Here is a 23,612-nt window from a genome sequence, read left to right as displayed (position 1 = left end):
TCTCACTGTTTACCGCTGGCTGAGTGACGTCACGACTAGTATAAACTAGTGTGGGCGAGGCTAAACTCCATTCAAGTGAACAGAGCTTAGCCCCGCCCACACTAGTTGTGACATCACTGGGCAGGCGGTAAACAGTGAGAAGGCCGTGGCGCTACTTGAGTGTTGCTGCCTTCTCAAACAGCTGATCGGCAGGGGTCGCGGGTGTCGGACCCCCGCCGATCAGATGCTGATGATCTATTCAGAGGATAGATCATCAGTTAAAACAAAGTGCAGAACCCCTTTAACTGCTACTCCAGCGCTGAGAAGAGATCCAGCAGAGAACATTCATGCACCTGCCCTTCTAATAGAATTTCTGCACTAGTCCAGAACCAAAGAAGAGAGGACGTAAGGGGGGTACTGTCATGTTTACAGTCCATGTTCTCCTGGTGGGCACGGCCACCACATCCCCAATCCTTTCCAGTGCTCCTCTGTCCCAACAGGACAACTAATCTAACATGGACCCTGGTAAGGGCTTACCTGTGCCTCGCCGGACTTGTGAAAAAAGATGGCAGCCCGCATATGTATGCGGGCAAACAATGCAAACTGGCCATTACTAATCAGATGATTCAGATGATTGCATGTAAAGTCCCCCCTTGATAAAAAAAATACAGTGGAAAAAAGTAAAAACAAAATGTAAAAATATTAAAATTCTAATCATCCCTTTCTCTATAATAAAAAAAATAATCGTTATAGGCATCACTATGTCCCAAAATATATTGTATATAACCCATGCAGTGAAAAAATCAACATGGCTGATTGCCATTTTTTTTTGCCACTTTGCCTACCCCCCCCCCCCCCCCCAAAAAAAAAGAGATTGATTAAAAGTTACACACTCCACAACGGTATTAATAAAAACCACAGATCACCTCACACAGCTCTCAACATAAATATAAAAAGGTTATGGGGTTTGACATACAGATAGGGGGCTTAGATTGTGAGCCCCATTGGGGACAGCCTGATGCAAATGTCTGTAAAGCGCTGCGGAATATGTCAGCGCTATAGAAGTGCGTCAAATGAATGGAGGTGACGGGTCAGTTTTACTGCACAGGGGACGCCGTATAAACAAAACCCCAAAAACTATAGTGGAATCGTATTTTTTTCCCAATTACATCCTGTTTGGAATTTTTCCCCAGTTTCCCAATACATCCTATGCAATATGAGATGGTGCCGTTAGGAAGTACTATTTGTACTATAAAACAAGCCCTCATATGGCGGTGAACAAAACATTTAAAAAAGTTATGGCGGCACGGAGTGAAAAATGAAAACGCCAGAAGTGCTTGTAAAGCCATAATATTCGGCCACTTGCCATGTGCACATGTGACCAGCTGTGCCTGCACGCCGCCCTAGCACCAGAGCACATCTGGCAGCGCTTCTCCTTCCTCAGGATCCGGTGCTGTTTTGGGCAGAATAAATACGGAGCAGTCTGTAGTTCGATGTGTTCTGCGCTCATCTGCTCCTGACTGATTTTGTTCGTGGATTGCTCTGCGTTCCTCCGTCTTCCCTGTCGCCTGGCAGCTGCCCCGGAAGTTGTCGCCGGGGCCGGTTCAGCTCCGGTAAAGTCGCCGCCGGACACCGCGGGCCCCGCAGCGGGCGGGACTAAGACTCCACGGGTGAGCGTTAGTAGAGCAGCCGGGCGTGAATGAAGCTCCTGGACGAGGGGGAGCCCAGAAAGGTGAGTGCAGCATACCGGGCAGACTAGACATTGCTAGCTGTATCGATTAACCCGTTCGCTGCACGACACGCTGTCTGACCGCTCGGGCCCGGCCCTCTGTAGGAGCAGAGTTTGGGATCGGTCGGTGCAGTGCGGTTTCCTGGAAGTGGCTGTGACTGATGCTGCAGTGATGTGTCTGTGGCAGCAACCGGTGGCACGGTGCCCGGCTGGAGGAGTCGTCCTCTGGATGGCGCTGTCCGCCTTTCTCCGGGGCCTGTCCTCACATGACTCCGTACACACAGGGCAGCAGAGCCTGGTGCTGGTCGGGCACTGAGCCCCCACTGTCTGTTCTCTGTAGGCTCTGTTCACACTTCCACTAGTTCTGCAGCTTTCTGGTGAGAATATTCTATCCTTTTGCCCCAAGCTATCCCTGTCTGTGAAAAGAAAAGCGTCCGTGTTTCATCTGTAAAGGTTCCGTGTTTGGTCCGTTTTTACCCTCCGAGTGTCGTCCGTTATCCACAGACGTTGCTCAAAATACCACCGGTTAGTAATGAGGATTAGAGCAAAAATAACAGTTTTGGCTGTTTCCAACCATGAGAAAAGGAGCGGATTCTGGAGATGTTCTTGAGGTGCAGGTGACATGAACGTGCCAGTGATTGGATATAGGATAGAAAGGGTCTAGAAAGATCTGAGTAAGGGCTCATGCACACTACAGTATTCTGCGTTCAGTATGCGGTACATATACTGAACCATTCATTTCAATGGTTCAGCCAAAAAAAACTGAAGTGTCTCCGTGTGCATTCCGCTTCAGTATTTCCATACTGTGAAAAGATAGAACATGTCCTATTCTTGTCCGCAAATCATGGTACTTGGCTCCATTCAAGTCAATGGGTCCGCAAAAAAAAAACTGAACACATTCAGAAATGCATCTGTATGTCTTGCGTATTTGTTCAGTTTTTGCTGAACCATCTATTGAAAATGTTATGCCCAGCCCAATTTTTTTCTATGTAATTACTGTATATGGCATACGGAAAAACGGAAAGGAAACGGAACAACGGATCTGTAAAAAACGGACCGCAAAACACTGAAAAAGCCATACTGTCGTGTGCATGAGCCCTCAAACATAACCCGAAGCCTGCCAGCGTGCTGCCTAGGAGTTATGTTAGTACCACAGACTTACGTTACAATATCGGGTTTAGTTAGATCAGTTTCAGAAGAGGACATGATGTGAGAGACAGTGATGACACAAGATGAGGTATATAGTAGTCTGTCGTCTGCATAGAGATGGTACTGAAAGCCAGATCTGCTGATAGTGTGCCTGATAGGGGCTGTGTAGAAAGAAAAGAAGAGACGACCTAGGACTGAACCTGAGGAACCCCAACAGCAAGAACAGAAAATGAAAAAAAAATATGGGTCTTGGAAGGTGAAGAAGGAAAAACGAAAAACAAATTAAAACAGGCTGTGTCCTGAAAGAATTAAAGGGGCTCCGCTATTTTAGGAAGTGAAGTTTAAGCCAATGGAGAGAGTCACGCATGCACAGTCACTGTGAAGATAGGAGCGTGGTCCCAGAAGTGGGACTTGCACCTATTGGACATTTATGGCATATCCTGTGAGTATGTCATAAATGTCTCAAATGGGAGTACCTCTTTAAAGGGGTTGTCTCATCATAGACAATGGGGGGCATATCACATAAGTGGGGATCACATTTTTTTTATTTTGCCGAAAATGACTAAAAAGCGATCATAAAAAAAATTGCCTCTGAAGGTGTACATAGCCTTGAAGATTGAGGCCCTACATTAATAGCTTCATATGACACTTGGAGAGACAGATCTAAATCGCTATTCATATGAGAGCGTTCCAGATGTGTTCCACCCCTGGAAATAAAGGTTTAAATGGTTGTTTTAAGATATTCTTCTGGTGGTCAGATGTTTGGTGACTCTCCGTGGCACAGTGTTCGGTTCTTCGGCATCTCTACACCCTCTGATACCACTGAGCCTCCTTGCAGTTCTGCAGATCCCTACAAAGCTCACAGCAGAGGTCGCAATAACGTCTGTACAAGTGTCATAGACGCCTGAACAGGCAATTTTACTCTTTGAAAAAAGTCCCATGTGTATCTCTACACAGGAGCGCTGTATTTGTGAAGCCTGTCTAGTCTGTTCAATCCGTGCTGCCCGTTCCATTAATCCTAAAGTGGGCATCAGGAACTTAACAGGCTGCGCTGATGTAGAGCTTCATACCACAGTGGAAGCCTGGTACTGAAAGAGGCTAGGCTTCCACTGTAAAGTTATGGCAATAAGGCTATGTGGACACGACCGTTGTGTGTTTTGCAGTCCGCAAATTTCGCATACGCAAAACAAGGATGGCGTCCGTGTGCGTTCCGCAATTTGCGGAACGGCACGGACAGTCATTGATATAACTGCCTATTCTTGTCCGCAAAACGCGGACAAGAATCGGACAGGTCATATATCTTTTGCGGACCACGTAACGGAGCAACGGATGCGGACAGCACACGGAGTGCTGTCTGCATCTATTGTGGCACCATTTAAGTGAATGGGTCATCATCCGAGCCGCAGTGTGCATGAGGCCTAACTCTGATGCTGCCTCTTATCTCCCTAGGTCCTGCAGTCAATAACGACTGTGACATCTAGGCAGTTAGAGGCACAAGGCTTTCTCTGCCACCAATGGCCATGGCAGCAGGGCCTAATGAAGCCCCCCAGGACTCACTGTATGTCTTTTAGACTGTGCAGCAGACACAGCCTAATGGACTGCCTGGTACAGGGATAGGCTATAATGCATTGGTGCAAGGTATAGCAATAGTGTATACAGGGAGTGCAGAATTTGTATTGTATTTTTGAGGATTCATTTTATTATTGAACAACAACCATGTTCTCAATGAACCCAAAAAACTCATTAATATCAAAGCTGAATATTTTTGGAAGTAGTTTTTAGTTTGTTTTTAGTTTTAGCTATTTTAGGGGGATATCTGTGTGTGCAGGGTGACTATTACTGTGCATAATTATTAGGCAACTTAACAAAAAACAAATATATACCCATTTCAATATTTATTTTTACCAGTGAAACCAATATAACATCTCAACATTCACAAATATACATTTCTGACATTCAAAAACAAAACAAAAACAAATCAGTGACCAATATAGCCACCTTTCTTTGCAAGGACACTCAAAAGCCTGCCATCCACGGATTCTGTCAGTGTTTTGATCTGTTCACCACCAACATTGCGTGCAGCAGCAACCACAGCCTCCCAGACACTGTTCAGAGAGGTGGACTGTTTTCCCTCCTTGTAAATCTCACATTTGATGATGGACCACAGGTTCTCAATGGGGTTCAGATCAGGTGAACAAGGAGGCCATGTCATTAGATTTTCTTCTTTTATACCCTTTCTTGCCAGCCACGCTGTGGAGTACTTGGACGTGTGTGATGGAGCATTGTCCTGCATGAAAATCATGTTTTTCTTGAAGGATGCAGACTTCTTCCTGTACCACTGCTTGAAGAAGGTGTCTTCCAGAAACTGGCAGTAGGACTGGGAGTTGAGCTTGACTCCATCCTCAACCCGAAAAGGCCCCACAAGCTCATCTTTGATGATACCAGCCCAAACCAGTACTCCACCTCCACCTTGCTGGCGTCTGAGTCGGACTGGAACTCTCTGCCCTTTACCAATTCAGCCACGGGCCCATCCATCTGGCCCATCAAGACTCACTCTCATTTCATCAGTCCATAAAACCTTAGAAAAATCAGTCTTGAGATTTTTCTTGGCCCAGTCTTGACGTTTCAGCTTGTGTGTCTTGTTCAGTGGTGGTCGTCTTTCAGCCTTTCTTACCTTGGCCATGTCTCTGAGTATTGCACACCTTGTGCTTTTGGGCACTTCAGTGATGTTGCAGCTCTGAAATATGGCCAAACTGGTGGCAAGTGGCATCTTAGCAGCTGCACGCTTGACTTTTCTCAGTTCATGGGCAGTTATTTTGCGCCTTGGTTTTTCCACACGCTTCTTGCGACCCTGTTGACTATTTTGAATGAAACGCTTGATTGTTCGATGATCACGCTTCAGAAGCTTTGCAATTTTAAGAGTGCTGCATCCCTCTGCAAGATATCTCACTATTTTTGCCTTTTCTGAGCCTGTCAAGTCCTTCTTTTGACCCATTTTGCCAAAGGAAAGGAAGTTGCCTAATAATTATGCACACCTGATATAGGGTGCTGATGTCATTAGACCACACCCCTTCTCATTACAGAGATGCACATCACCTAATATGCTTAATTGGTAGTAGGCTTTCGAGCCTATACAGCTTGGAGTAAGACAACATGCATAAAGAGGATGATGTGGTCAAAATACTCATTTGCCTAATAATTCTGCACTCCTTGTAGTGTGCAAGCACAGCCACCACTGCTGGATTACAGGGTGGTAGTAACCCCTGGAAAGAAGCTGTGAATAATGTGATGAAAAAAGGGATCCAGCCAGCAGACAATATGGACAATCACACTACATTAGTAAGTGCCTTGTATTTACTTTCTCTACATGATAAATGCCACTTGCTGAAGTGAGACAACCCCTTTAATCTCTGCTAATAGAGCACATAGAGCTGTCATCAGCTGACAGCCCATTTGTGCTCCCTTTCCTGCAGCAGTGACCTGTGACAACCTCTGCTGGGAGAAACCTGCTGCTGTCAGTGATGGCACTGTATAGAGGAAGCTGCATGCCATCTATTTAGTAGCTGTGGTGCAGGGTATTGCAGCTTCATCCCATTCAAATATCTCTGATTCTGGATAATAGGCAGTTCTGCAGTCAAGAAGTTATGGCTTAAGGTCATTTTCTGCGGACTGATGATCTTTCGGATTCTCAGGGATGAGTGTCTAGAGAAACACTTGTTCCCAATCTGCCTGTGTCAAGGGTGCCAGCAGTAACCTGGGCAGACTCGTTCATCAGGTGATCATGTCCGTGTGCTGGCAGGAAGATTCTTTGTTCCTTTTCAGCAGATCATTCTGTCTAAATAACAATCTGCTGTGCAGGAACAAGGATTTTCTATGGGCCCATACAGCGTAGGTCAGGGATGTCAAACTCGTGGCCCTCCAGCTGTTGCAAAACTACAACTCCCATCATGCCTGGGCATACTACAGCTATCAGGGAATGATGGGAGTTGTAGTTTTGCAACAGCTGGAGGGCCATGAGTTTGACATCCATGGCGTAGGTGATCTCGGTGTCTGCTTCTTTCCCAATAATCACCACACAACAAAAAAAACTTTTCGTCTGCTACTGGGCAAAAACCATTTGTCCTATACTAAGTCGAGCGTGTGGCTTACAAATCTAAAGTCAGAATTGTTGTAACACATCACATAATTTTGCTATGCATAAGGCCCCTTGCAGACGAGCGTGTCCGGATAAGGTCCGGGTGTAATGTGTTTTGCACGTGCGTGATAAAAAAAACTGAATGTGGTACCCAGACCTGAACTTTTTCACAGAAGTTCAGGTTTGGGTTCAAGGTTGTGTAGATGTAATTATTTTCCCTTTATAACATGGATATAGGGCAAAAAAATAGCATTCTGAATACATAATGCATAGTACAATAGGGCTGGAGGGGTTGAAAAAAAATATATATATATTTAACTCACCTCAATCCACTTGTTCGCGCAGCTGGCATCTCTTCTGTCTTCTTCTTTGAGGAATAGGACCTTTGATGACATCACTGCGCTCATCACATGATCTTTTACCATGGTGATGGATCATGTGACCAAGGTCCTTTTCCTGTGCACAGCAAAGAAGACAGAAGAGAAGCCGGGCTGCGCGATCAAGTGGATTAAGGTGAGTTCTAATTATTATTATTTGTTTTTTTTAACCCCTCCAGCCCTATTGTACTAAGCATTCTGTATTAAGAATGCTGATATTTTCCCTTATAACCATGTTATAAGGGAAAATAATAATGATCGGGTCCCCATCCCGATCATCTCCTAGCAACCGTGTGTAAAAATCGCACCGGAAAACTCGCTCGTGTGAAAGGGGCCTAAGTATGCCTAAATTAAGTCAGAATTGTTGTAACGCGTCAGAATAATTTTGCTATGTGTAAGGCCTCACGCACACGACAGTATTTTTTCACTGTCCGCAAAACGGGGTTCCGTTGGTCCGTGATCCGTGACCGGTTTTTCGTCCGTGGGTCTTCCTTGATTTTTGGAGGATCCACGGACATGAAAAAAAAAGTCGTTTTGGTGTCCGCCAAACGGATCCGTCCTGAATTACAATGCAAGTCAATGGGGACGGATCCGTTTGACGTTGACACAATATGGTGCAATTGCAAACGGATCCGTCCCCATTGACTTTCAATGTAAAGTCTGGAGTCCCTTTTATACCATCGGATCGGAGTTTTCTCCAATCCGATGGTATATTTTAACTTGAAGCGTCCCCATCACCATGGTAACGCCTCTGTTAGAATATACTGTTGGCTATGGGTTACATCGTGAAAACTCATATCCGACAGTATATTCTAACACAGAGGCGTTCCCATGGTGATGGGGACGCTTCTAGTTAGAATATACTACAAACTGTGTACATGACTGCTGCCTGGCAGCACCCGATCTCTTACAGGGGGCTGTGATCAGCACAATTAACCCCTTAGGTGCCGCACCTGAAGGGGTTAATTGTGCGTATCATAGCCCCCTGAAAGAGATCAGGGCAGACCCCCCCCCCCCCCCCCTCCCCAGTTTGAATATCATTGGTGGCCAGTGTGCGGCCTCCCCCGGCCCCCCTCCCTCCCTCTATTGCATTAATAACATTGGTGGCAGTGATTTTGTGTATAGAGCTGAGGACATGGGCTGCTAGATATGCAAATTAACCTGAGATGAGTCCTGTATCTGACTCATCTCAGGGACAGGACTCATCTCAGGTTAATTTGCATATGTATCAAATATGTTTTTTTACACAATAAAAGCACACAGAGCTATGGGGACTGGGTATTGCGGATGTGCTAGAGGCAATCTAGCAGCCCATGTCCTCAGCTCTATACCCAAAATCCCGGTGACAGGTTCCCTTTAAGCACTTGGAAAACATAATTTTTAACAGAAGGAGTTTTACTCCAACAATTACCTCATCTACATCTAAGTTTGCGTAGTAAACAGTGTATGAAAATGTAATGGAATTACAAAATTTCTAAAAGTCTCGTTTTTCAGTTTAAAAGTCTTATATGAGCAAGGCCCGGTACTGTTAGAGGTGCTTCAGGCATCTGCTTTTGCGTTTGTGAACGGTCATATTTTCCCACTGCAAAAAACAGCAGTAGAGTCCCCCCCCCCCCCCCTACTTCCCCCATCATGTTGGGATTCCAGTGGCCTTGATACCTGTTCTCCGGTGTAGAAATATCTTTATGGAACCGCTCTCCATGTTCGTCACTTACATGTCCCAAATTGGGTAGGAAAAAGTCAAGATGGGAATGTAAGGCTACTTCCACACCTGCGTTTAGGTCCGGATCCGTCTGGTATCTGCACAGACGGATCCGCCCCTATAATGCAAACACTTAGATCCTTTCAGAACAGATCCGTTTGCATTACCATGAACAAAAAAAAAATATATATATATTTTTTTTTTTCATGATAATGCAAACGGATCCGTTTTGACTTTACATTGAAATTCGGAGGACATAGGCGGTGCTGGGCTCCTTCACGGGGGGGCGTGGCTGGGCACCAGGAAGTTTCGTACAGCCCCTTGGGCTCCTTACAAGGCTCATTTACATATCTCTAAAATCCCTTTTTAAAGAAAATAAAGCACACAGCCCTATAGGACAGGTATATTGCGGACATGCTAGCGGCGATCTAGCCGTGCATGTCCGCATCTCTATAGCCCAAAACTTGGTGACAGAATCCCTTTAAAAACTATAACAGATCACTTTATCAAAATCTGTCCAACTTGCCTTATATACTTACTGCTGACATCAGCCTGAGTGCGTCCGGACAGGTCTGGACATGTCCATTGGAATATCTCCAATATAATGCATTAATATTATAACTGAATAGGCTTTGCATGTATAACTTAACCCTATAAGGACTTCTGCCGTATGTACGGCGGAAGTCCGGTCCCCAAACATGGTGCCCACTAGCACGTGCAGCGGGCGCCATAGCCGCCGGGTTTCTGCCATTTTAAATAGCAGAGATCCGCGGCACATGTATGCGATCAGCCATAAGGCTGCTCACATACATTTTCCCTTTCAGATGCCATGGTCAAATGTGACCACGGCATCTGCGCAGTCCGGAAGCAGAAGTCGCGCACTTCCGCTCCGGTAACAGTGTTCCCGGCTGAGATCAGGGAACATGTTACATTGATTTAATAGGCTGAAGCCTCAAGCAGGCTTGATGCCTATTTCAGGAATATACCAATACAGGCCACTAGGTGGCAGCATTGCATTGGTATAGTGCAAATTAAGTGTTAAATGGTGTCTTAATAGAAATCAATGAACAGAATAGGCAATCTAATGATTGCCAGTTATTGTCACCCAAGGTGACTTAAAAAAAAAAAGTTTAAAAAAGTTTTTGCAAATATAAAAAAAAATAAACATCACGAGCATCACTGCATGCAAAATTGCCCATACTTTTAAAATATAACAATATAAATGGCGTAACTGGGGGGAAAAAAAATAAAAAACGACCTATTTCCCATTTCCCTTTTTTTTGTCACTTCAACTACCCAATAATATATATATATTTTTTTTTTTTTTATAAAAAGTGATCAAAAAGTCGCACAAACTTCAAATTGGTATCACTGAAAAGAACAGATCATCCCGCAAAAAATCAGCCCTCACACAGCCCTGTACACATGACTACAAAAAAGTTAGAATATGGTTATAAAAACGCAAGAACAATTATACAAGTGTGGTATCATAACCGTACTGACCTGATGAATGAAGATAACAGGTACATTTTACCGTATAGTGTACAGTGTAAAAAATAAAAACCTTTATCAGAATTGTGTTTTTTGTTTTTTTTTCAATTCTACCCCATTTGATATTTTTTCGCTTCCTACTACATGGTATGCAACCATAAATGGTGCCATTAGAAAGTACAAATTGCCCCGCAAAAAAAAAGCCCTTATAAGGCTATGTGAATGGAAAAATAAAAAAGTTAGAACTATGGGAAGGTGGGGAGTGAAAAACGAAAACGCAAAAATGGAAAATCCCAGGGTCCCTAAGGGGTTAAAATCTAGACGTGTCAGGCAAATTCTGAGTCTGTATTTGGAATCGGCGCGCTCATTTTAGTATAAATCACATGTTTTTCTCTCAGTAGCAAAATCCTTGTTTTGCGGTGATCTGCCAGATCATCTCCACGTGTAAAAGGAACTTTATTCTGTCAAAGGCAAATCACAGAGAATGCTGCAATGGTGACCAAGACCTTGACCATGGCTCCATATACAATTGATTAAATATACAAGTAACTTCAAGAAAACCAAATTAGTTTGAAAGTGCGTGAACACTGGAAGATGTACTGACAAACACCATAGTGGACCATAGGCCTTGGACCCCACGGCATCTGCACCCTTCCTTCTTTACCTTTCGTCCCCCCCCGTCCCCCCCCCCCCCTCATTCTCGTGTTAGGACCAGCATTGATCTGATTTGCTATGCCCTTATAATACAGTGCCCATGATATTGTATGATTTAGTTCCGACACACTTCTTTCAATCAATAAAAGAACTAAAAAATTATTTGCTGTAAAAACTGAAGGGAAATGTGGATAAATGGAGTCCCCAGATTTCAATATGACAATGTGTTTCGGAGCTGCAACACTCATTTTTCAAGTCTAAAAAAATGATCAAATTAAATTCCACAAAATAAAAAGTTATGATAATATAATCAAACCCATAAGGGATAATTAATAATATTAGGTAGTCCTCAAGTTGATAATATAATAAAAAAAAATCTATAAATTGATAATTAATGACATTGATCGTGAGTAAAGGTAATAAATGATTATGGTATCGGCACTGCTGCCTCTTTATGGGTTCATGCGCCTGTCGTGTGATTCATAGGCGGTGCTCAACATTATAGACCAAGTTCACATGTAGTATGTAGAAGAAATAAACTTGCGGCACTCAACAAGTTCCTTTTGCACTTTGTTTATTCAGATTTAAAACATGGTTGCTGGTGTGGGCACTCGCTCAGCTACAGGCGACGGCCGTTTCTCGCTGACCGCCCTCCCAGGGCATAGAGTATGTATTTTACATTACTCGTGGGATAAACGCCACGTACATTAACATAATGTTAATCTGCCATATTATTACTTGGAGCTAGTGTTGAGCAAGGTGTGCTCCCGATCATAGATCCGAAGTCGTCTCAGTCAAAACTTTGAATGCTGTACGGGGATCCGTCTCTGTACAGTATTCAAATGTATGGGCTCTGGCGAGGTGAAATTCGTTATCACTGAAGTCAAATAACGGTGAAGTCCTTCAGGCTTTCATTTTTAAACTTGAACACCATTTTAATACTCGAATCCGAAGTTTTGCCCGAAGCGACTGCAGATTTATGATCCAAAGCTTGCTTCGCTCAACCCTACCTGGGGCCTTTGGTTTTAACACATCTTGGCCACGGCTCGGCCATGTGGTGACCTTTTCCTGAGACCCACCCTTATGACAAGATTTTGTATGGAATTAAGACAGATGAGCATCTGGTGATGCAATAGGCCCAGACAGGAATATCCTACCAGTCTGATCTGTTACCAGCCTGGTTGAGCCATCTGGGTGAATTGTGGGTAGAGTTCAGCTTTGATTTTTGCTATATGACCCTGGCATGTCCGGTGTCATTTCATTCCTGTAACCTGGCAGTAAGTTTATATTGAAGCAAAGTCTGATCTGGTAATGTAACAGTTGTTAAGAGTTCATGGCTCAGTAATAATGACAAGTACGGGTGTGAGAAGTATGTGTGCCCTGGCAGCACACTCAGCCGTCTACACCACTCTGCCAAGCGGCTTACAGATGTGCAATTTACAGTCATGTTGATAAGCTGAAACTAGTTTTTAAATTACCTTCTTGGCACTAAATTAAAGGGTACTTATTTCCCACCGTGTCTTACACCAAAAGTAACAGTGGAAAACACTTGAACCTGACCACCCACTTTCACAACAGCGTATTCCACCATCACTTTTAAACTTTTGGCATGAGACGTGGTCGGCGACATTATTTTAAGTTTCCTTTAACCAAATGGAAATTTAAATCGTCCCTTCATTTTATTGTTACTGGAATCAGCATGTGGAATATAGTGTAATACCATAAGAGGTAATGCAAGTGATTTGTTAAATGGCTTTTCTACTTAAAAGGGCTGTCTGACCACTGGCAATCTGCAGTCACATGCCCCATGAGGACATGTCACTGCTGAGGCCTGTGAGTGGCTGCAGTGGGGGGTAGGTTATTTTTATTTTTTGGGGGGCTCTCCTTAAATGTTTATTTATTTTTTGCTTCTGATCTTGCTATCAGTCTTGGCTACAGTGACACACTACAGGCTTCTGTAAAGTGCATGTTGGCAGTTATGATACAATGTGGCAGTGATCTGGTGTTCTCACGTTATCACTAGTGAGCACCTCCCAGTAAGGGGGGGTCATTCAGCTCAAAGCGCCATATGTGGATTCAGGCTGTACAAACGAGCTAAAATGTCTCCTTTCCTTGTTTTAGAGATACCAGTCAAAAATGGAAATTGAAGACTATAATGGGCGATCCTATATGTCAGGTATGTATACGGAGGTCAGTAGGTTCAATCTGCATATCAATGCAGAGTGTACAGTCACTTAAATTAAAAGTGGCTGTCTGACATAATTTAAGAGAATTTGTAATCAGAAAATGACCTGTTGTGTTTAATATAAAAAAGTGACCTTTTGGTGATTTTATGTTATTATTTTTTATTTTATTTTTTTCCATGCAACTATCCCTAAATAAAAAACAAAATGAAAATCCTGCAATTCTTACACTGGCCACTAGGCCTACAATATATTAACTGGGAACTAATGGCAGAATCCTAACTCAAAACCTGCCAACACAACATAACATAATGGAAAATAGAAGAGGCGGCACTCGCCAGTGCTGATAAAAAAAAATCCTTTATTCATCCAACTCGGTATTCGGGCAGGAGCATATGGTGTCAGGGTATACGGAAAGGTTTGCGGCGACCGCCGTTTCGCGCTAATTTGCCGCGATCCTTTCTGTATACCCTGACACAGTATCCTCCTGCCTGAATACTGAGTTGGATGAATAAAGGATCTTTTTTATCAGCACTGGTGAGTGCCGCCTCTTCTATTTTTTCATTTTGAATTGTCACCATCTCTGAAGCTTGGGGCTGTTCACCACCGTATGTGTCCTAAAGGGACAGGTGTTTGAGGACCTGGTGCACTTATCTTGGACACTCGGCAATGCCGCTTCCATTTACTTTTTTTTACTATTATCAAACAACATAACATTGTGTTTGGTATTTGCTCTGGTTTCGTTAGATATCATAATTGCCGACCATGAAAAATACAATAGAAAAACAATGCATTACTCTCTCAGGCTTCAGCCATGACTTCTTCCCCAACCCCTCCTCACTTCGATACAAGTAGCCAGAAAGTGTAGGAGGAGGGGGCTGGGTTTAGTCTGGATACTTCTTGTCTACACCATGAGAGTGGCCATTTTGTTGTAAGGAATCTCCTAGTTTGTAATAGTGCTAAATAGATTTGGTTATAACCATGTGGAACTGTAATAGACTACAGAATACTAAATCTATCAAGATAAATCCCACTCGCCATTCCTAAATGGTGCCACCGCTAGGCAGATTTACCTTTCAGGGTCCTGGGAAAGCTAGATTGCAATCATGTGGAGCTGTAATAGACTGCCGAATAATAAATCTACCAGGTTAAGGCTACTTTCACACTTGCGTTCGGAGCGGATCCGCCTGGTATCTGTACAGACGGATCCACTCCTATAATGCAAATGATGGTATCCGTTCAGACGGAACCGTCTGCATTATATTTCAGAAAAAAGTCTAAGTACAATTTGTATTCAGACGGATCCATCCAGACTTTACATTGAAAGTCAATGGGGAGGTGGATCCGTTTGAAAATTGCACTATATTGTGTATAGCAGCGTTCGGGTGTCCGCCTGCTGAGTGGAGCGGAGGACAGACGGTGCCAGACTGATGCATTCTGAGCGGATCTGCATCCACTCAGAATGCATTAGGGCTGGACGGATCCGTTCGGGGCCGCTTGTGAGAGCCTTCAAACGGAACTCGCAAGCAGAGCCCCGAACGCTAGTGTGAAAGTAGCCTAAGTCCCCCTCCCCACTCAAATATGTACAAATATAACCCAGACAACAGTTTGTAACGACAGTCAGTGAGAGAAAATGCCTGTTCTGATGTAAACTTTTTACCATCTGTAAGAAATGTATCAGATCTTCCTCTCTAAGATAGTCATTATTACTGTAAGGCTTCGTTCACATTCATGAAAGGATGGTTTTGGCACATAACTGAGCCGAATGGAACCTAAGAACCCCATAGACTATAATAGGGTCAGTTAGGTTTCCACTCAGAGTCCTGCATGCCCTACTTTTGTCTCTGCTCCAAAATCTTCTTCTGAGCAGAAATCTAACGGACCCCATTATAGTCTATGGGGTCCTTAGGTTCCGTTCGGCTTGGTTATGAACGGAAAGGCTGAACGGTGATGTGAACGAAGCCTAAGGCTGTAATAGGGTATCAGAGGACATTATAGGGAGAGGGGTATAAGCGGCGAGAACTACAACTCACAGCATGTTCAGACTGTTATGGGGCATCAGTGGACATTACATGGAGTGGGATATAAGAGGAAAGAACTACAAATCCCAGCATTTCTAGGATGTTATTATGGACTTTTTGTATTTCAAACGTACAAATGGAAACACTATAAGCTCTCTGACACACAGCACAGGAGCTCCTCACGCATTGTGACATCACTCAGGTCCTTAGACTAGGTCCTTCACCTCTTCTCTGCACTACTGAGCTCTGTCTCAGTGGGTAAATGGAGGGAAATGAAATTGGCTGAAGTAGAATGAGCAAGTTGCGAAATGCATGGGAGGCAGATGATAGATCTCAGGAGAGTGGAAGACAAGGTGTCTGTGAGGACCAAGCACAGGGGCTCCTATAGCAGTGCAAGCAGATCTGCCAGAATTTGTGTGGCTGGTTATGCCCCGCCCCTTTCCTGAACTTCCTATTCAGTGTGTGATGCCAGGCTCCTTCATTTAGTGGCTCTGTAGGCAAATGTAGAGCAAAGTGGTGGAAAGAAAAAGCTTTGTCTTTTGAGCTATCCTCTAAACTTCTTAAAATAAAAAAAAAGGGATTAAATGTATTTGTGTGTTTTTTTTTTTATTTATTTTTTTTTTATTTCAGGGTTTAGTTCATCTTTAACCACTTCTTCAGCCCCCCTAGCTTAAACACCCTTAATGACCAGACCACTTTTTACAATTCTGCACTACACTACTTTCACCGTTTTTTTGCTCTGTCATGCAACTTACCACCCAAATGAATTTTACCTCCTTTTCTTCTCACTAATAGAGCTTTCATTTGGTGGTATTTCATTGCTGCTGACATTTTCACTTTTTTTTGTTATTAATCGAAATTTACAGAAATTTTTGCAAAAAAAAAAAAATGACATCTATATATAAATTTTTCTCTAAATTTATTGTTCTACATGTCTTTGATAAAAAAAAATGTTTGGGCAAAAAAAAAATGGTTTGGGTAAAAGTTATAGCATTTACACACTATTGTACAAAAATGTGAATTTCCGCTTTTTGAAGCAGCTCTGACTTTCTGAGCACCTGTCATGATTCCTGAGGTTCTGCAATGCCCAAACAGTAGAAAAACCACACAAATGACCCCATTTCGGAAAGTAGACACCCTAAGGTATTCGCTGATGGGCATAGTGAGTTCATAGAACTTTTTATTTTTTGTCACAAATTAGCGGAAAATTATTATTATTATTATAATAATAATAATAATAATTTTTTTTTTTCCTTACAAAGTCTCATATTCCACTAACTTGCGACAAAAAATTAAAAATTCTAGGAACTCGCCATGCCCCTCATGGAATACCTTTGGGGTGTCTTCTTTCCAAAATGGGGTCACTTGTGGCGTAGTTATACTGCCCTGGCAATTTAGGGGCATATATGTGTGAGAAGTACTTTGCAATCAAAATCTGTAAAAAATGACCGGTGAAATCCGAAAGGTGCACTTTGGAATGTGGGTCCCTTTGCCCACCTAGGCTGCAAAAAAGTGTCACACATCTGGTATCGCCGTACTCAGGAGAAGTTGGGGAATGTGTTTTGGGGTGTCATTTTACATATACCCATGCTGGGTGAGATAAATATCTCGGTCAAATGCCAACTTTGTATAAAAAGAAAATGGGAAAAGTTGTCTTTTGCCGAGATATTTATCTCACCCAGCATGGGTATATGTAAAATGACACCCCAAAACACATTCCCCAACTTCTCCTGAGTACGGCGATACCACGTGTGTGACACTTTTTTGCAGCCTAGGTGGGCAAAGGGGCCCACATTCTCCCCCCCCCCCCCCCCAAAAAAAAAAAAATCTTTTTCTGCTAACGTGACAAAACATTCTAGGAACTCGCCATGCCCCTCACGGAGTACCTTGGGGTGTCGTCTTTCCAAAATGGGGTCACTTGTGGAGTAGTTATACTGCCCTGGCATTTTAGGGGCCCTAATGCGTGAGAAGTCTGGAATATAAATGTCTAAAAAATTTTACGCATTTGGATTCCGTGAGGGGTATAGTGAGTTCATGTGAGATTTAATTTTTGACACAAGTTAGTGGAATATGAGACTTTGTAAGGAAAAAAAAAAATTATAATAATTTCCGCTAACTTGTGCCAAAAAATGTCTGAATGGAGCCTTACAGGGGGGTGATCAAGGAGTCTATATGGGGTGATCACCACCCCGTCAGTGATCACCCCCCTGTAAGGATCCACGGACGGACGTCTGAATGGAGCCTTACAGGGGGGTGATCACCCCATATAGACTCCCTGATCACCCCCCCTGTCATTGATCACCCCCCTGTAAGGCTCCGTTCAGACGTCCGTATGTGTTTTGCGGATCCGATCCATGGATCTGCAAAACACATACGGACCTCTGAATGGAGCCTTACAGGGGGTGATCATCCCATATAGACTCCCTGATCACCCCCCTGTAAGGCTCCATTCAGACGTCCGTATGTGTTTTGCAGATCCGATCCATGGATGCGTGGATCCGTAAAAAACACATACGGACGTCTGAATGGAGCCTTAAAGGGGGGTGATCAATGACAGGGGGTGATCAAGGGTTAATAAGTGACCGGGGGGGGGGGGTGTAGTGTAGTGTGGTGCTTGGTGATACTTATTACAGAGCTGCCTGTGTCCTCTGGTGGTCGATCCGAGCAAAAGGGACCACCAGAGGACCAGGTAGCAGGTATATTAGACGCTGTTATCAAAACGCCGGCGCGTCCACTCTGAATAACAGGGCCGCCGCCTGGACGCAATCCTGCGTACAGCGGTCCTGGGGTGGTTAAGGCCCCTTTCACACGGGCGAGTTTTCCGCGCGGGTGCAATGCGTGAGGTGAGCGGTGATTTTCACACATCACTTGTGCTCTATTTTGTGCGTTTTTCATGCAACGCAGGCCCCATAAAAGTGAATGGGACTGCGTGAAAATCGCAAGCAAGTGCGGATGCGGTGCAATTTTCACGCACGGTTACTAGGAGACTATCGGGATGGAGACCCAATCATTATTATTTTCCCTTATAACATGGTTATAAGGGAAAATAATAGCATTCTTAATACAGAATGCATAGTACATAGTAATTATTTTTACTCACCTTAATCCACTTGTTCGTGCAGTCCGGCTTCAGTTCTGTCTTCTTTCTTCAGGAACTGGGTAAAGGACCTCTGGTGACGTCACTGTGCTCATCACATGGTCCATCACATGATCCATTGCCATAGTAAAAGATCATGTGATGGACCATGTGATGAGCGCAGTGACGTTACCACAGGTCCTTTACCCAGGTCCTGAAGACCTCTCGTTTTGTGCAGATCTGTCTTGTATCTGCACAGACGGATCCACGCGAATAATGCAAACGCTTGTATCCGTTAATAATAGATCCGTTTGCATTATTCATTCTAAAAAAAAAAAAAGGATCCGTCTTGACTTACATTGAAAGTCAACAGGAGATGGATCAGTTTTCAATTGCACCATATTGTGTCAGTGAAAAACTGTTCCGTCCCCATTGACTTACATTGTAAGTATAGACGGATCTATTAGTCTCTGCATAGTCAGGTGGACACCAAAATGCTGCAAGCCGCGTTTTAGTGACCGTCTAAAAAAAAATAATAAAATGAGACGAAACGCAGCCAAATTGATCCTTATCCATTCAGTATGCATAGGGGCTAAACTGATCTGTTTTGGGCCGCTTGTGAGAGCCCTGAAACGGATCTCACAAGTGGACCCAGAAACGCCAGCGTGAAAGTAGCCTAAGTTGTGATTTCACCTATTGTGTATGATGGATCGTGTGTTATCTGTACAGAGGTATTACTTGTCATTGTAATTCTGTTTGGGGTTATAATGATAATAACTTCTGAAAAGTTACCTGTACAGTATAGAAAATCATGCGATATTATTAGACCTAGTAGCCAGGGTCAAAATTATAGAATTTTTTTAAATATAGATAGTGACAAAAAAAATTACACTTAACACAAAAAGGTGACTTAAACGATAGGTAATTTTCTTGTAAAAATCTTTTTATTGAGTTTCTTTCATTTTAAAAGCATCACAATTACAACATGAAAAAAGGAAAACATTTTCCCAACATTAAGTATATAATGTGCAAAAAGAAGTTATTCATACATTTTCAGCATTATTGATGAGTCGTGTATATATATAGCATGGGTTCTAGCTAAAAATGTATGCTTTATTAACATTGTGTAACCCTAATAACTATGCTGAAAGTAGCAACATCATTGTTTAGCTATATGATATCAAATATTATAACATTAATTCAATCTGTGGTTTGGCTTTATTAGAAGTGATTTTTTTTTTTTATTAACATAGTGTATTAGATGACAACGTTTCACAGTATAGTAGTAGTTCTCAGATTGTCTATATCAAATAATCAATTGTATTGATAATCTTACTCTTAGTCATGTATGAAACATATATTTTTAATATTGCCACTATAGTTAATACTGTAAAGTTGGTAAATTGTGATTGTAATAGAATAACAGAAAAAAATAGTAGTAACAGTAAAATAACCCATAACAGTGCAGGTTGTAAGAGCAATAGTAAGGGGGCACACTCAAGAGGGAAACACAATGGTAAATATTAATATACTACTTTAATACTGTCATCCATGGACTAAGGCCTCATGCACACGCCGTGTTCCGCGGCTGGGTTTCCACGGTCCGCTCTCGGCCGCGGAACACGGCCGTGTGCATGAGGCCTAATACAGCTAATGATTATTTTACTAGGTTCCTTTCACATTTCAGTTTTCATTTTTATGCTAATATAAAATGAAGGTGCACACAGACATTTAGATCTCTGCAAGTCATGTTCTGATTAATGGGTTGCAGAAAGTCTGTATCAAATGTGCTGTGTGTTATAGGGGCTTTCTTAGAGTACAGTATTGATCACATATCCTCAGGATAGGTCATCCATATCTGATCGGTGGGGGTCCAACTCCAGGCACCCCAGACGATACGCTGTTTGAAGGGGCTATGGCACTCCAGTGAGACTTTCAGCTAACACCTGGATTTTTATTTTATTTTTTACCACAAAAGCAATACCAAAATATACAGGTGAACAAAAAAAAAGCCCCAAAAACCAAGAAAGTGCACAATACCACTAAAACCTGTGTGAACCCACCCTAAAGGGAGTATGTCAGCAATATAGTCGATGCAAAACTGCTGACAAATACCATGGGCACCGGGCCCGCAGGCTGCAACGCTTCAGGCTCAGTGTATGAGCTGCTTCAGTACTGCAGTGATAAAACATCTAGCTGTCATTGCTTTTTATCTGTCAGTCCTTTTGCATAATAATAATCTTTACTTAGATAGATATATCGCCATCCTATTCCGCAGCAGGGCTCATGTGCAAATAAAATTATACATTACATGGCACAATCAGGTCAACAATTAAAAATGAGGATTGAGGGCCATGCTTACCGGCACTTACAATCTGTGACGATATAGGGGGAGAGACAAACGTGTGCTTGTTTTGTACAGTGTTCCGGCCAGCTTAACAAAAATAGGGGAGTAGATCTAAAGCTGCATCAGCCTGTCGCCAGCCAATGTCTGAGTGCATGGGGTGCAGTGTATTTAGTTGTCAAACTTGCTTGCAGAGTGCCTTTAAGGGCTCTTTCACACTTGCGTTGTCCGGATCCGGCGTGTACTCCACTTGCCGGAATTACACGCCGCATCCGGAAAAACGCAAGTGAACTGAAAGCATTTGAAGACTGATCCGTTTTCAAAATGCGTTCAGTGTTACTATGGCAACCAGGACGCTATTAAAGTCCTGGTTGCCATAGTAGTAGTGGGGAGCGGTATACTAACTTACAGTCCGTGCGGCTCCCGGGGCGCTCCAGAATGACGTCAGAGTGCCCCATGCGCGTAGGGCGCCCTGACATCACTCTGGAGCGCCCCGGGAGCCGCACGGACGGTAAGTATGCTGCTCCCCTGCTCCCCACTACACTTTACCATGGCTGCCAGGACTTCAGCGTCCCGGCAGCCATGGTAACCATTCAGAAAAAGCTAAACATCGGATACGGCAATGCGCCGAAACGACATTTAGCTTAAGGCCGGATCCGGATCAATGCCTTTCAGTGGGCATTAATTCCGGATCCGGCCTTGCGGCAAGTGTTCAGGATTTTTGGCCGGAGCAAAAAGCGCAGCATGCTGCGGTATTTTCTCCGGCCAAAAAACCGTTCCGGTCCGGAACTGAAGACATCCTGATGCATCCTGAACGGATTTCTCTCCATTCAGAATGCATTAGGATAAAACTAATCAGGATTCTTCCGGCATAGAGCCCCGACGACGGAACTCTATGCCGGAAGACAAGAACGCAAGTGTGAAAGAGCCCTAACACGCACTTATACAAATTAACATGTGGTTATTATTTTATGTTTTATTTTAAAGTCCGCTACAGAAGAAATGCTGAGAATTTATAGAAGGGCATATTGGTAGAGTACAACACCCGAAGAGTATGTTCACATGGAGGATTTTGAGAGACAATAATTTTTATTTAATTTTGAGTTTCAAACCGGTAAACTCGGGTACATAATAGCAATGGTAGTACATGGGTATTACATAATATAGGTATTACATAAGAATTATGTAGGTGTGTGTATATATAAATCAACAGTAAATCTTGCTCCTTAACTGAAGTCATCTATAGTTATTAGGCCATAAGAATACGCATTGTACAGTCCATGTACTGAAGTTTTTATGTGACAGCGCAGTTTGGGAATGAAGATGAGTAAATGGAGGATTTGGGGCGGTGGTTTCAGCGCAGAGTCGGTGTCGAAAACTGGGCTGAATCTGCACTGAAACCGCATCCGTGAGGACCCCTTGCAAAGCTGCAGCGGGAGCTTGTTTTTGGTTTGGCTCCATTTAATGTAGCAAAACCTAGAGTGGGGGACACATGAATACCCACGGCAGAACCCACAGCAGTTTCTGCCTCGGATACATGGTCGAATTTGTCACGGACAAAATCCTCCATCTGAACATACCCTTAGGATGGAACAGTTCATCAGGATAACTTTACAAATTGTGAACACTAAATGAACATTACTTCAGAAGGAAGCGTCACCATGGGAACAATCCCAGGAGAGGAAATGCAACATCCACACACCTTTCATTTTGGCAATGTTCTTGCTTTGTTCCTCTTCTGAGATTTGCTCCAATTTTTGGTTAAGAAAATCTGTAATGTGAGCGTTAACTGTAAAAATGTCTACAAAGCAATAATAATATTACATTTATCTAGTGATTCGGTCCCAATCATTTGAAAGCACTTGAAGTCTCTTAATTTTTTTTAATTTTCTTTCATTTAGATCTTTTGTTTTTTATTTCTTTATAGAAAAACTGATGGTTTTAATGTATGAACTCCCGTGGTTTATGGATTTGATATAGCGTTTAATAAAAGGGGCTTTATGTAAAGAATTCATGAAGCGGCCCACACATCAAGAATTTATAGACTATGCCACAAATGCCCAAGATGGCAATACCCCTTCAGTCACAGTACAAACTAGAAGAAATACAACTCTGTAATATTCTTTGTGCTTTACTTCTTTGTCTTTTTCATGGTCTTGTTTTTCTGTCAGTGAATGAAAACACTTGCTTTCATTCAGAGGCAGTAAATAGTAGATAACTAGCCCCTCTCTGTTGATACTATTATATTTAGGAAAAACTATGTTCTGGATACAAAATATATACCGGTAAGTGCCTGTTCACATCTACGTAACAAAAATGCAGGGTAAGATAGGACCTCATTCGGTGCTATATTGTCTGATAAAATGACAGCAGCAAACCAACTGATCCCAATATAGTTAATGGGTGCCATTAAGGTCCATCATGTGACAGATCAGTTTTCATTTTAGGCTTGCATTCAGTTTGTTTGTTCCTGTGATGAGATGGAATAAAGGAATATCTGATGTAAATGTGAACAAAGCCTAAGCAGAAGCTGCACAGACCTCTCTGGTAATTTGTTACAATTAGGCTACATGCACACGACTGTGTTTTGCGGTCCGCAAATTGGAGATCCGCCCCGAAAAAGAAAAAAACATCCGTATGCCATCCCTGTGTTTTATTTTTATTTTTTTGCAGATCAACAAACTGGCAAGAATAGGACATGTTCTATTTTTTTTTTTTGCGGGGCTATGGAATGGACATGCTGATGAGGACAGCACACGGTGTGCTGTCTGC

General features: G+C 42.9%; 1 protein-coding gene across 9 annotated transcripts in view; it reads left to right on the top strand.

The window, feature by feature from the left end:
* The first annotated feature begins 288 nt into the window (after nt 1-288).
* The window catches only part of IKZF4 (IKAROS family zinc finger 4), a 37,918-nt gene continuing 14,594 nt past the window's right edge, over nt 289-23,612 (top strand). For 7 of the 9 annotated variants that reach the window (XM_044288471.1, XM_044288470.1, XM_044288466.1 and 4 more), the window contains exons 1-3: nt 289-1,711; nt 6,074-6,196; nt 13,338-13,392. In XM_044288471.1, the coding sequence (XP_044144406.1) occupies nt 1,679-1,711; nt 6,074-6,196; nt 13,338-13,392 (211 nt within the window). In that variant the 5' untranslated portion in view covers nt 289-1,678. The remainder of the gene's footprint in view (nt 1,712-6,073; nt 6,197-13,337; nt 13,393-23,612) is intronic. The other 2 variants (XM_044288469.1, XM_044288467.1) reach the window with 2 other exon arrangements.

This window comes from Bufo gargarizans, chromosome 3 (assembly GCF_014858855.1).
Source record: "Bufo gargarizans isolate SCDJY-AF-19 chromosome 3, ASM1485885v1, whole genome shotgun sequence".
In the NCBI taxonomy this organism is placed as follows: Eukaryota; Metazoa; Chordata; class Amphibia; order Anura; family Bufonidae; genus Bufo; species Bufo gargarizans.
This window is presented reverse-complemented; position numbering and strand designations above follow the sequence as displayed.